The following is a 15,888-nucleotide window of genomic DNA, read 5'->3' as shown; positions in this document are numbered from 1 at the left end:
GATGATACGAAAATCGGTAGGGAAATTAATTCGGAGGAGGACTCACTATCACTTCAAGTTGATCTAGATAGGGTTTTGAAATGGTCAAAGGGTTGGCAAATGCAGTTTAATGCTTATAAATGTAAAGTTCTGAGGCTAGGTAATGATGATAGAGTTACAAGATACGAGCTAGATGGTGTTGATATTGCGAAGTCAGATTGCGAAAGGGATCTGGGAGTTATGATTAGTAAGAATTTAAAACAAAAGGATCAATGCATGAATGTTCGTAATAAGGCGAATAGGACACTGGGATTTATTAATCGAAGCGTTAGTAACAAGACTCCCGGTGTGGTTCTTAAGCTATATCTTGCTCTGGTTAGGCCCCATTTAGATTATGCAGTTCAGTTTTGGTCGCCGTATTATAGAATGGATATAAATTCACTTGAACGTGTCCAACGGAGGATGACTAAGTTAATTCCCCAAATTAGAAATCTTTCATATGAAGAAAGATTAACAAAGCTTAAGTTGCATTCACTGGAAAGGCAAAGAGTTAGGGGTGACATGATAGAGGTTTACAAGTGGATGAATGGACATAACAGGGGGGATATTAATAGGGTATTAAAAATATCAACACAAGGCAGAACACGAAACAATGGGTATAAATTGGATAAGTTTAGATTTAGGAAAGACTTGGGTAAATACTGGTTCAGTAACAGGGTTGTTGATTTGTGGAACCAATTGCCGCGTAACGTGGTGGAGGTGGGGTCCCTCGATTGTTTCAAGCGCGGGTTGGACAAGTATATGAGTGGGATTGGGTGGTTATAGTTAGGAGCTGCATCGTATGGACCAATAGGCCTTCTGCAGTTACCTTTGTTCTTATGTTCTTATGTTCTTACTATAGGAACTATGCTCGTCCATCCATAATGGCCATAGGTACTACGATCGTCCATCCATAGTGACTATAGGTACTATATACGTCCATCAATAGTGATTATAGGTACTATATAAGACCATCCATAGTGACTATTGGTACCATGCTCGTCCACTAATAGTGACTATAGGTACTATGCTCGTCCATCCACAGTGACTATAGGTACTGTGATCGTCCATCCATAGTAACAATAGGTTCTATGCTCATCCATTCATAGTGACTGTAGGTACTATGTTCGTCCATCCAAAATAACTATAGGTACTATACTCGTCCATCCATAATGACTATAGGTACTATGTTCGTCCATCCATAATGAGTATAGGTATAATACTCGTCCATCCATAGTAACTATAGATATTATGTACGTCAATCCATAGTGACTATAGGTACTATGCTCATCCATCCATAGTAACTATAGATACTATGCTAGTCAATCCATAGTGACTGTAGTTACTATGTACGTCCTGAAATCAATATTGACTATAGGTACTATACATGTCCATCCATAATGATTATAGGTAGCATGCTCATCCATCCATTGTGACTATAGGTACTATATATGTCTATTCATAGTGACTATACATACTATGCACGTCCTTTCATAGTGACTATACGTACTATATATGGCCATCCATAGTGACAATAGGTAGTATTCTCGTCTATCCATAGTGAATATTGGTTCTATATAAGTCCCTATATAGGGACTATAGGTACTTTGCTCGTCTATCCAGAGTAACTATAGTTTCTATGCTCATCCATTCATAGTGAATATAGGTACTATGCACGTCCATCCATAGTGACTATAGGAACTATATTCGTCAATCCATAGTGGCTATAAATTCTATGCTTGTTCATGCATAGTGAATATAGGTACTATGCTCGTCAATCCATAATGACAATAAGCACTATGCTCGTCCATCCATAGTCACTGTGGGTACTTTGCTCGTCCATCCATAGTCACTATGGGTACTTTGCTCGTCCATCCATAGTGACTATTGGTACTATGCTCGTCCATCCATAATGATTATAGGTGCTATGCTCGTCCATCTATAGAGACTATAGGTACTATGCTCGTCAATTCATAATGATTTTAGGTACTATGCTCTTCCATCAATAGTGACTATAGGTACTATGCTCTTCCGTCAATAGTGACTATAGGTACTATGCTCGTCCATCCATAGTGCCTATAGGTACTATGCTCGTCCATCCATTGTGACTGTAGGTACTATGCTCGTCCATCCATAGTGACTATAGGTACTATGCTCATCCATCCATAGTGACTGTAGGTACTATGCTCATCCATCTATAGTGAATATAGGGACTATGCCCGTCAATCTATAGTGACTATAGTTAGTATATACGTGCATCAATAGAGAATATAGGTATTATGCTCGTCCATCTAGAGTGACTATAGGCACTATGCTCGTACATATATAGTGACTATAGGTACACTTCACGTTCATCCATTGCAACAATATTCACTATATATGTCCATCCATAGTGACTATAGGTTCTTTGCTCGTCCATCCATAGTGAGTATAGGTTCTATGCCCGTCAATCTATAGTGACTATAGTTACTATATACGTGAATCAATAGAGAATATAGGTATTATGCTCGTCCATCTAGAGTGACAATAGGTATTATGATCGTCCACCTATAGTGACTATAGGTACTATGCACGTCCATCTATAGAGACTATAGGTTCTATGCTCATCCATCAATAGTGACTATATGTACTATGCCCGTCTATGCATAGTGACTATAGGTACTAAATATGTCCACTCATAGTGACTATAGGTACTATATATGTCCATCCATAGTGACTATAAGGACTTTGCTCGCCCATCCATAGCAACTATCGGTACTGTATATGTCCATCCATAGTGACTATATGTACTATATATGTCCATCCACAGTGACTATAAGGCCTTTGCTCGTCCATCCATAGTGACTAGATATTTTGCTCGTCCATCCATAGTGACTATAGATACTATGCTCGTCCATCCATAGTGATTATATATATTATGTACGTCCTTCCATAGTGACTATTGGTACTATGCTTGTTCATGCATAGTGAATATAGGTACTATGTGCTGGAAATTTTCCAACACTAATACACCATTTCTTGTATTAGAATACATCATTATTATATTAACCATAGTATTTACTAACTCTACTATTATGTAGAACTAATTCAATTAATGTTTCTATTGCGACGCAATATTTGCCAAATTCTTCCCAGTCTCAATGACGCCGGGAGGTAGCTACAGGCTAAAACATTAATCTCTCCACATTTAGTTGCATCTAAAAAAAGTTTAGTTAATTACGTTCCATTACTAAGGATAATCATATATTAAGTTGATTGTTTACGTAACATATTATTACATACTTAATTCGTTCATTTAGGTGTATTAACAACTATAGTAGAAAATATTGCAAAGTAAAGCAATTTATATGATATTTCTTCATGCAGACGTAATAAGCTGACCTGAATTATGCTAAATATGTTGCATGTTAATGCATTATTTAGTGACATAAGCACTTGTCACCAGTCCTTTCCTTCCGAATTAATTGCAAGTAAAAATAAAGTACTTTAAGCTCGAGAATACTTTGAGCAGGCTGCGCATGTGTAGCACAGCCTGGGAGGAAGGAGAGCGACGTGCTTGCTGCCCGACCCCGACGAGTGACGCCATATTAGCAGCGTGCGAGAGAGACAACGCAGTAGTAAAGCATTTGCTTAGTTTAATTATTCGTTCTTACAATCACAAGAGCGTTTCAACGTTAAATTGACAATCAATAGCCGTGTCCTGGAATCAGAGTGATAACAAATCCGAAGTCAATGTCCTTCACACAGCAGCTGAAGACGAAGGATTGCGTGTTTCTCGCCATAAACGGACACGCGGCTCGGCAACTATAATTTTTTTCTTTTTGTTATACTGTGTACACATTTAACGTTTAGACTAGTTGTCGTTAGGCCAATCAATTAAAACAAAACCCCAGTACGTCTCTTTAACAATATTCTTAATTTATATAGGAATCAATATTGCATTAATACCTGTAAATAAATTCTACACTGATTGCTATATTCAGTAGGAATATTTCCTTTAATTAGGATGTATTATTAATAGTCAAGTAGAAAGCTTCTCTAGTCTGTTGCCTTGCAGCAACCGGGTCCGCGTCAAGCGAGATACTAGGCTGTCCCACCTTCAGGCAACAATTTTGTCAGACGCAATACGTCGTCAGGAGTGTGGCAGTTAACTTCACATCTCTCGCAATTCACAGCTAAGCTGTATAAATTAATGTAGATACTATTAACGTAGACATTTTAATGATCTCCCATTGAGATCCATGTTACTAACCACTGGTAGTAATACTTGTCTATCGAAGTATCTTGAGGTCAATTCGATTCTAATTATTATTGCCCAACTTGCAATTACTTATTTGATTTACTTCAGTGAACGAACCACACTGAAATGATGTCAGGAATACAATAGTCTTTTGACATATAACCCCCCATTTTGGGTGAGAACATTTGATTCATAAATTACAGTCCCTTTAATATTCAAGATAATAATTATCAATAATATCCATAGGACACTAGTTCATGGATTTAATAGTAAACCACATGCTCTACCCAGTTTCCACTTTTCCTTTAAAAAGTGGTGGTCCTTCGCCGCTATCGAAATCTAGCATCAATTTAAATGAATTATATGAGTCAAGTTTTCCCACACTATGTTTGTTAATGCATAGTGAACATAGGTACTATGCTCGTCCATCAATAATGACTATAGGTACTATGCTCGTCCATCTATCGTGACTATAGGTACTATGCTCGTCCATCCATAATGACTATAGGTACTATGCTCGTCCATCTATAGTGACTATAGGTACTATGCTCGTCTATCCATAGTGACTATAGGTACTATGCACGTCCATCCATTGTAACTATAAGCACTATTCTTGTACATCTATAGAGACTATAGATACACTGCGCGTTCATCCATTGGTACCATATTTACTATATATGTCCATCCATAGTGACTATAGGTTCTTTGCTCGTCCATCCATAGTGATTATAGGTACTATGTCCGTCAACCCATAGTGACTATCGTAACTATATTCGTGCATCAATAGAGACTATAGGTACTATGCTCGTCCATCTACAGTGACAGTAGGTATTATGCTTGTTCATATATTGTGAATATAGGTATTATGCTCGTTCATTCATAGGTACTATGCATGTCGTTCCACAGTGACTATAGGAACTATGTACGTCTATCCATAGTGACTATAAGTACCATATACGTCCATCAATAGTGACTATAGGTACTATGCATGTCCTTCCATAGTGACTATAGGTACTATGCTCGCCCATCCGTAGTGACTATAGGTACTATGCTCGTCCATCCATAGTAACTATAAGTACTATGCTTGTCCATCCATAGTGTCTATAGTTACTTTGCTCGTCCATCTATAGTGATTATAGTTACTATATATGTTCATCCATATTGAATATAATTGCTGTATATGTCCATTAATAGTGACTATGGATACTATGCTCGTCCATGCATAGTAATTATAGGGACTATGCTCGTCCATCCATAGTGACTATATGTACTATACGCGCCCATCTATAGTGATTATAGGTATTATGCTCGTCAATCCATAATGACTATAGGAACTATGCTCGTTCATCAATAGTGATTATAGTTACTATATATGTCCATCCATAGTGATTATAAGTACTATGCTCGTCCATCCATAGTGACTATAAGTACTATGCTTGTCCGTCTATAGTGACTTTTGGTACTATGCACGTCCATGCATAGTGACTATAGGAACTATGGTCGTTCATCCATTGTTATTATAGTTACTATATGTGTCCGTCCATAATGACTAAAATACTATGCTTGTCCATCTATAGTGACTATAGGTACTATACTCGTCCATTCATAGTAACTATAGGTACTATACTCGTCCATCCATTGTAAGTATAGGTAATTTTCCCGTCCATCATTAGTGGTTATAGATACTATTTTCGTCAATCCATAGTCGCTATAGGTACTATCGTCTGTGGATGACAGGCAGTGCTTGAGGCTGAAGGTGAAAAGACTGAATAGTTCATTTCCAAGATTCTTTAACAAATTGGCGACATAATGGCGCCAGGAACAAGAGAATAGTATTTTAACAAAATTATTGTTGTAAACTTTAGTGTAGAACAAAAGTGTTCAACAGGTACACAAAAGGTACAGAGTGCACTTTTCTGTAGTCTGTGGCTAAAATCTTGAGTGAAGTCAAACAGACATGAATCGAGTGAGGAAACTGACAGACAAAGCAACATCGACAAGTCTACTCTATAAATGACTCCTTACCTTCAGTCATGTTGGCTATCACCATCAGCATACTTCTCACACCTGTAAACAGTTGCCACCATTAAGATCGTATCCTTACATGTGTTTCTATGATGTGTTCAAAACTAGAGATTACATTGTGTACTGGTGCCTTATGGTGTGTACTAGTGCCTTATGGCACCAGTACACACCATAAGTCAGGTGTGTCAGGTCAGTGTTTGACCTGCCATAAGCCATAAGTCAGGTGTGTTTGAGTCAGTCAGGTGCAGTCACAGTGAGAGGTTGTGTTAGCTGGAGCTCCGATTCTAATAACATTATTATTGCAATAATGGAAGGATTAGTGAAGGATTTGGTAAGTCTGGTTGGAGCTCTGAGAGCAGAGAGGGATTCCCTGCGGGAGGAGGTACGATGGCTGAGACTTCGGGAGGAAACGAAGGAGGAGGCCAGTGTTGACGGGACCTCATTAAGGAGGACTGACGGGACCAGTATTAAGAAGTCCTCGTCTTGGCAAGTTGTGAAAGACAGGGGTCTTAAGAAGACCTTGGCAAAACCGACAACTAATAGCCTACACCTAAGGACTTTTAACGCATTTGACGTATTAGAGGACGAGTGTTGTGTTGAACCTGTTGTTCAACGAGGTGGCAAAGACAAAGTCACGAGGAGCATTGAAGCGCAGGTCCCTCAAACTGCTCGAAAGGAAAAGGGAGAATCGAAGCGAATTTTGGTTGTGGGAGATTCCCAGGTGAGGTATTTAGACAGAACGTTTTGTGCCAGAGACAGGGGGAACAGATTAAGGATTTGCTATCCGGGAGCTGGAATTGGTGATATTGTTGGAAACATGAATGATATTATGACAGGAAATGGGAACAAACCCATTATTTGTATTAGTGCAGGGGGTAATGATGTTGGACGAGTTAGGAGTGAGGAACTAATACAGAGATTCAGGACAGCCATTGAATTAGTTAGGAGCAAGGGAGGAATCCCGATCATATGTGGCATTCTTACAAGAAAGGGAGTGGGAAATGAATGGATGTCGAGGGCAATTGGTGTCAATTGCCGGCTGGAAAGATATTGCAAATCAAATACAATATCTTTCATAGACAACTGGGAACACTTCTATGGAAGAAATGAAATGTATGCTCGTGATGGGGTGCATCTATCGAGAGCTGGGGTTGTTGCTGTTGCGAACTCGTTGGAAGAAGTGGTTAGAGGTGTTTGTTTGGGTTTAAACTGTTAGTAGATAGAGGTATGGGAATTGATTTGGAGGCAGGAGATAATAAAAGTATGTGTTTGTGGGAGAAAGGAATTGGCAAAATGATCAGGGAAAGAGAAGGGCCTCAAAATAACAATTCACATAGGGTATATTACACTAACAGTAGAAGTCTAAGAAATAAAATTAACGAATTAAATGCTCTTGTCTGCACAGAAAAAATAGATATTATTGAACTTACCGAAACGTGGATGAATGTAGAAAATAGAGAACTATTAGCTGAATATCAAATAAATGGATTTAAACAATTTCACACAGATAGATATATTAGACGAGGAGGGGGAGTAGCCATATAGGTTAGGGACAATTTGAAATGTAGTCTCAAAGAGGGAATCAAAACTGAGCCACACACAGAAACGATTTGTTTAAACTAATAGTGCATTTATCAGCATTAAACTATCAGTTTAATGCTGATAAATGTAAAGTTCTGAGGTTAGGTAATGATGATAGGGTTACAAGATACGAGCTAGATGGTGGTGAGATTGCGAAGTCGAATTGCGAAAGGGATCTGGGAGTTATGATTAGTAAGAATTTAAAACAAAAGGATCAATGCATAAATGTTCGTAATAAGGCAAATCGGACACTTGGATTTATTAATCGTAGCGTTAGTAACAAGACACCTGGTGTGGTTCTCAAGCTATATCTTGCTCTAGTTAGGCCTCATTTAGATTATGCAGTTCAATTTTGGTCGCCATATTATAGAATGGATATAAATTCACTTGAACGTGTCCAGCGTAGGATGACTAAGTTAATTCACCAAATTAGAAATCTTTCATATGAAGAAAGATTAACAAAGCTTAAGCTGCATTCACTGGAAAGGCGAAGAGTTAGGGGTGACATGACAGAGGTTTACAAGTGGGTGAATGGCCATAACAATGGGGGATATTAATAGGGTATTAAAAATATCAACACACGACAGAACACGAAACAATGGGTATAAATTGGATACGTTTAGATTTAGGAAAGACTTGGGTAAATACTGGTTCAGTAACAGAGTTGTTGATTTGTGGAACCAATTGCCGCGTAACATTGTGGAGGTGGGGTCCCTCGATTGTTTCAAGCATGGGTTGGACAAGTATATGAGTGGGATTGGGTGGTTATAAATAGGAGCTGCCTCGTATGGGCCAATAGGCCTTCTGCAGTTGCCTTTGTTCTTATGTTCTTATGTTCTTATGGTGTGTACTGGTGCCTTATGTTGTGTTCTGGTACCTTATGGAGTGTACTGGTGCCTTATGGTGTGTACTGATGCATTATGGTGTGTACTGGTGCCTTATGGTGTGTACTTGTGCCTTATGGTGTGTCCTGGTGCCTTATACTGTCTACTGGTGCCATATAGTGTGTACTGGTGCGTTATAGTGTGATCTGGTGCCTTATGGTGTGTACTGGTGCCTTATAATGTGTACTTGTGCCTTATATTGTGTACTGGTGCCTTAGTGTGTACTGGGGCCTTATAGTGTGTACTTGTGCCATATGGTGTGTACTGGTGCCTTATGGTGTATACTGGTACTTTATGGTGTATACTGGAGCCTTATGGTGTGTACTGGTGCCTTATGGTGTGTACTGGTGCCTTATGGTGTGTACTGGTGCCTTATGGTGTGTACTGGTGCCTTATGGTGTGTACTGGTGCCTTATGGTGTGTGCTGGTGCATTATAGTGTGTACTGGTGCTTTATCGTGTGTATTGGTGCCTTATGGTGTGAACTGGTGCCTTATGGTGTGTACTGGTGCATTATTGTGTGTATTGGTGCCTTATGGTGTGTACTGGTGCCTTATGGTGTGTACTGGTGCGTTATGGTGTGTACTGATACCTTATGGTGTATACTGGAGCCTTATGGTGTGTACTGGTGCCTTATGGTGTGTTCTGGTGCCTTTTGGTGTGTACTGGTGCCTTATGGTGTGTACTGGTGCCTTATGGTGTGTACTGGTGCATTATAGCGTGTACTGGTGCTTTATCGTGTGTATTGGTGCCGTATGGTGTGAACTGGTGCCTTATGGTGTGTACTGGTGCATTATTGTGTGTATTGGTGCCTTATGGTGTGTACTGGTGCCTTATGGTGTGTACTGGTGCCTTATGGTGTGTACTGGTACCTTATGGTGTATACTGGAGCCTTATGGTGTGTACTGGTGCCTTATGGTGTGTACTGGTCCCTTATACTGTGTACTGTTGCTTTAAGGTGTGTACTGGTGCCTTATGGTGTGTACTGGTGCCTTATACTGTGTACTGTTGCTTTAAGGTGTGTACTGGTACCTAATTGTGTGTACTTTTTTTCAGTGATTTTCCTGCGCGGGCCCTAAGCCTCTGGCTGGCCCACTAAGTGTTGCTTGTTTCTGTTGTACTTGGGCGGAGTATGAGTATTTATGACTCTTATGGTCGCTTCAGTAAGATTTTGCCATATGTGTTTAACAACTTCTTCTGCTCTGTTGAATCTAAGTTGAAATCTTAATGGGTTTGTAACTGCACTGTGTTAGATAATGTTCCAGTGGTCTGTCGGCCATTTCTCCACAGTGCTGACATTGATGTGTACTGGTACCTTATGGTGTGTACTGGTGCCTTATGGTGTGTACTGGTGCCTTATGGTGTGTTCTGGTGCCTTTTGGTGCGTACTGGTGCCCTATGGTGTGTACTGGTACCTTATGGTGTGTACTGGTATCTTTTGGTGTGTGCTGGTGCCTTATGGTGTGTACTGGTGCCTTATGGTGTGTACTGGTGCCTTATGGTGTGTACTGGTGCCTTATGGTGTGTACTGGTGCCATATGGTGTGTACTGGTGCTTTATGGTGTGTATTGGTGCATTATAGTGTGCACTGGTGCATTATGGTGCGTACTGGTGCCTAATGGTGTGTATTGGTGCCTAATGGTGTGTACTGGTGCCTTTTACTGTGTACTGGTGCATTATGGTGTGTACTGGTGCTTTATGGTGTGTATTGGTGCATTATAGTGTGCACTGGTGCATTATGGTGCGTACTGGTGCCTAATGGTGTGTATTGGTGCCTAATGGTGTGTACTGGTGCCTTTTACTGTGTACTGGTGCATTATGGTGTGTACTGGTGCATCGTAGTGTGTACTGGTGCTTTTTACTGTGTACGGGTGCATTAAGGTGTGTTCTGGTGCGCTATGGTGTGTACTGGTGCCTTATGGTGTGTACTGGTACCTTATGGTGTGTATTGGTGCCTTTTGGAGTGTTCTGGTGCCTTACGGTGTGTACTGGTGCGCTATGGTGTGTACTGGTGCCTTATGGAGTGTACTGGTACCTTATGGTGTGTACTGGTGCGCTATGGTGTGTACTGGTGCCTTATGGTGTGTACTGGTACCTTATGGTGTGTACTGGTGCCTTATGATGCGTACTGGTGCCTTATGGTGTGTACTGGTTGTTTTACGGTGTTTAACGGTGCCTTAAAGTGTGTACCGGTGACATATGGTGTGTACCGGTGCCTTATGGTGTGTACTGGTGCCTTATGGTGTGTACTGGTGCCGTATGGAGTGTACTGGTGCCTTATGGTGTGTACTGGTGCCTTATGGTGTGTACTGGTGCCTTACGGTGTGTACTGGTGCATTATGGTGTGTACTGGTACATTACGGTGTGTACTGGTGCCTTATGGTGTGTACTTGTGCCTTATGGTGTGTACTGGTGTATTATGGTGAGTACTCTTACCTTATTGTGTGTACTGGTGCCTTATGGTGTGTACTGGTGCCTTATGGTGTGTACTCTTACCTTATTGTGTGTACTGGTGCCTTATGGTGTGTACTGGTGCATTATGGCGTGTACTGGTGCCTTATAGTGTGTACTGGTACCTTATGGTGTGTGTTTTGGTTCCTTATGGTGTGTACTGGTGCCTTATGGCGTGTACTGGTGCCTTATAGTGTGTACTGGTACCTTATGGTGTGTACTGGTGCATTATGGTGTGTACTGGTGTCTTATGGTGTGTACTGGTGTCTTATGGAGTGTACTTGTACCTTATTGTGTGTACTGGTGCCTTATGGTGTGTACTGTGCCTTATAGTGTGTACTCGTACCTTATGGTGTGTACCGATGCCTTATGGTGTGTACTGGTGCCTTATGGTATGTACCGGTGCCTTATGGTGTGTACTGGTGCCTTATGGTGTGTACTGGTGCCTTATGGTGTGTACTGGTGCCTTATGGTGTGTACCGGTGCCTTATGGTGTGTACTGGTGGCTTATGGTGTGTACTGGTGCCTTATGGTGTGTACTGGTGCCTTATGGTGTGTACTGGTGCCTTATGGTGTGTACTGGTGCCTTATCGTGATGTTTATATATAAGCCACAAATATTCAGTTTTCTAACTCATTAAATAAGTCACAAGGAACTGTGAACATAACTTTGCTCTTACTCTCACCTTCCTGGACGCCTCGCTGCTCCTCCTGCAGCTGATGTATAGCAATCTGGTTAATAATGACGGTACCAGTCAGGTCCAACTCCTCCGTGTGGCCCATGGTGGCCTCCGGGAAGGCGGCCGACCAGCCCACCAGGACACAAAGGAGAGGCAGCAGACAGACAGACATGACTCTCTCCACCACACTCACACTACACACTAACCAATACCCTGCATGACTGCTGGCTGGCTGGCTGGCCACCACGCACTAAGTACACCCGCGCTCAACGCCCACACTGATAGGTAGTGGGGCGTTGAATATTGAACCACCAGGAAACTCTCCTTCAATATGGCCAGTTCTTACACATACTTTTACAAAGAGGAGAAGTCCAGTGAGAGTAATGAGCATAAAAGAATATGAAAGAATGTAGAGATTTGTTAATAAGAAGGTTAAGCTATAAGAGTTAAGAGAACTGCGCCTTACAACCAGGGAGGTTATAACTAACTGAGAGGATTTGATCATAACATCAAATACTGAGGCTAATGTACAAGGTTAACAGGGACAGCTTGTTTTTAATGAACGATTAATAGGGCATAAGTTGAGGTAGGAAACCCAAATTATTAGAGGAAAGATAAGGACATACTCCTACCCTGTATGTATAGGCAACAAGTGGAATGAACCGAAAGAAGAAGTTGCAGAAGCCACCTCTCATCAAAAATTTTAAGACAAGATCCGACATAGAATGTGATCGTGAGAATAGTTAAACTGTAATGCAACAAGTACAACAAGGCCCGAGTAGGAGAGGTTTAAAGAGCTTCACCTCCTTAGCAACCCATCCAAAGACCAAGTCCATTCCATCCAGTGGCTGACCCATGAGACACATTCATCAGTTTTAAGATTTTGTTCATTTTAAACAGAAGTTTTCTCAAATATAAATTAATATATTATCAAATTGTGCATATTTAGGCAATGGTTGGGATAGGTTAGGTGTTTAGGATCTGTTGGCTCTTATTTGCATTTGTAGTAAGTAGGTAAATCATTTACAGCGTTGTGGTTCAAACAAAAGTCATCAGCGATGCACATGTTCTGGAAGTGTTCGGACGTCATCAGTCGTGAGTTGTCGGAAAAATCGACACCATTTACCAACTTTCAAATTGACACAGTAGAAATTTCCGGCAGTAGAAAACGGGGGATGTCATTACCACATCGCTATTAGATTCACCAGCTATGTTAATGGGAAATCTTCTTAATACCAAAGTCTTTGGACTGTTAACATAATAAAAACATTTCATTTGAATCAACTTAATTATCAGTACTAAAATAGAGTAAATGTAAGCCTTCCATTCACTTCTTGACATCTGGACAAGATAGCCGAGGCATCAGTGGGAGCAGGGCGAGAGCAGTCGCCATTAACATCATACCAATCCTGCTGGGGCAGATCTAGCCCCAATAATTTCCCTTGGACAACAGTGTTAAGGGAATAAAGTGCATTGTCAACACATGATCTACGTCTACTATAAGGGAAGTGTTCCGTCGAAACCCATTTATTATATTTTATTCCTGATCAGTAATCTTAGGTAGCTATAAGGTGAACCGGTCAGAATGCATAGCGAGAACAAACAACAAGGTGAGAGATATTCACGTCTCTTTATTTAAATTGCCTATATATCTTCTGATATAGCTGTCATATTAGGATTACTGCCATTATAGTGTGTGCCCTTTGACAGGTGTAATTGAAGAGGAACTAGAATTACTGGTTATCAAGTACTGCAGTACATGAGTTGGAGGCCAGCCTCACACACAAAGTGTATCGACTAGCTTCTTCATCCGTGTTCATATCTGGTTGCCTAGGACAAAATCAGCCATACAAGATAAGGTCTCCCCGTTTAATTACTAATATATGTTGTCTAATACTGTAATGAATGTCTACCAATCAATAATTTTTATTACTAGACGAGGTATATAAATAATAAACCCCCCAGAATGTGTAAGGAAAGCGATTTGTGGGAATTTATATATCATACAGTCCATTTTAACCATCATACAGTTTACTATCGAAATATATTAACATAAAAATAAATTCCTATATAAAATACAATAAAATTTAGTATATATGGCTAAATAAAGTCCACAGGTCAGTTTCCCCACATTAGTCGTGTGTAAACCGTTTATCATTCATAAACAGGGGGTTTGGCTGGTGCATGGATTGGTCTTTAGCCTTCGTTTACGAGGACGCGCTGCCCTTGGTCACTGATAGGTAAGTGCAACCCCCACCCTCACTACCCCACCACCTTCCCTACACACACCACCACCATCCACCCCATCACCCCCACCCTCACTTAACCATCCACTACCCTGCACCTATGCTCTATAAAATACAATATAACATCTCCCAATACCTTCCACCTACACACCACCAACCACCATCCCCCACAACCCTCCACCTTGACACTGCCACCAGGCCCTGGGCTGAGAGGATGTGCGTGCCTCCTCTTCCCATCTAGGGGTTAAGTTCCTCGTACCCAACCCTTGTGTTTGATAGCCAGGTTGTATCGAGACAATACTATTGTGCTGCTGAGTGTTCTGACACTATAGCATAAGTCACTAGTAAAAGAGGAACCCTAGAGTGAACTAATATCCTGGGAGCACACTCAGGCATAGGCGCAGGAGGCCTGGAGAGAGGCTAGCTGGCCTCCACCGCTCCATACCAGGGGAAGCCTACCAAACGTTAGTGTTTGATGCATTGCTGGTGCTAATAACACAGCATTACTTGCACAGGGTACTTGGGGCTCACTGTAAGACACTCTAGCAAGAAGAGATATATCTAAAGGCATCACCTGCTTCAGGCAACAACTACAGCAATGAGAGTGGTGCGATTGTAACCTGACCCCTCCCACGGGCCCACTGTCCCAACAGTCTTTCCCACCCCCTCCCTAACAGGAGGGTGACACAGCCACCAACATTAAATGATTCCAGCTTTGCACAGAGCACCTGTACATTCATAGTTATAAGACTTATCTTCCTCACTATCTCCAACTCTTCTCACTTCGCCATTTCAACAAGTAAAGTGGAACGGTCCAGTGGCCCATGCGGTTACCTGCAAAATATACGGGGACACTTGATTTGGGCATTTGTTCACCCTTGTAGCAAGGTTAGGCTTTCTTAGGGAACCTTCTGTCTACAAATAGGACATAGGAGAATTAGTCACTGAGGGCTAACCTCTGCCAGTCCCAACCAACCAAGTGCTTAGTGGACGGAGTGCTTAGCCCTCAGCTAAGGAGAGCTTATTCTTAGGAAGAGAAGGAAAGAGGAAAGCAAGAAAACAGAAAAAAATGAACTAGTACTGAGACAATGAGAGATTCCCGGGTAAAAATCCGCCCCCTTGTGGTGGGGGGGACAAGCTATGATAAACAGAATGAACTAGCCAATCTCTTGTTCTCTCTCAAGGTACGATTTTCTAAACTAGTAACCACACAGGACTCCTCATTCATAGCACTATGTTACCAGGATGAAGATGTTGACACAGTCCTCAAGGGAGAAAATATACGTAAATTGACGGATAAACATTTTCTGGTCATTATTCCCCCCAGAGCTGCAGGCCAGGAAGACAATAGTCCTGAAGAGACTTGATGCAGCACCTACTAACCATACCCCTGAAAATATAAAATGTGACATAGAAGAAAGGAATGATTGGGCCAAGGTAGAAGAAGTAATTCTCATGCCAAGATTGTTTACAGTGATGAAAATATGATTCGAAGAAACCTCCATGGCTGGAAGCCCTCAGCCAAGGTATCCATTGCCACTAGTACGACCTGAGCACGGACAACTACAACCTTGAGCAGGAAGGCTATAACATAACCCCTTGTTGGACATGCTATAAATACGACCATACAGCCGCAGATTGCCAACAAACGGTCAAAGTATTTTCAGAATGCGCCGAGCAGGGGCACATATTCAGAGATTGCACAAATAAATCAAACCCCAAATGTCTCAATTGTGGGCGGTCCCCACAGCATGCTGGCATCAAT

At 41.3% G+C, this 15,888-nt stretch overlaps 1 protein-coding gene across 1 annotated transcript in view; it reads right to left on the bottom strand.

The window, feature by feature from the left end:
* LOC138351747 (angiopoietin-4-like) overlaps nt 1-12,055 on the bottom strand; it is a 283,693-nt gene extending 271,638 nt beyond the window's left edge. Inside the window, exons 1-2 of the mRNA XM_069303775.1 lie at nt 11,884-12,055; nt 6,284-6,325 (exon numbers count right to left, since the gene is read on the bottom strand). Of these exons, the coding sequence (XP_069159876.1) occupies nt 6,284-6,325; nt 11,884-12,049 (208 nt within the window). The 5' untranslated portion in view covers nt 12,050-12,055. The remainder of the gene's footprint in view (nt 1-6,283; nt 6,326-11,883) is intronic.
* Between the last annotated feature and the right edge of the window lie 3,833 nt (nt 12,056-15,888).

The sequence above is a fragment of the Procambarus clarkii genome, chromosome 50 (assembly GCF_040958095.1).
Source record: "Procambarus clarkii isolate CNS0578487 chromosome 50, FALCON_Pclarkii_2.0, whole genome shotgun sequence".
In the NCBI taxonomy this organism is placed as follows: Eukaryota; Metazoa; Arthropoda; class Malacostraca; order Decapoda; family Cambaridae; genus Procambarus; species Procambarus clarkii.
The sequence above is the reverse complement of the archived record's forward strand: the minus strand, read 5'-3'. Positions and strand labels throughout refer to the sequence as shown.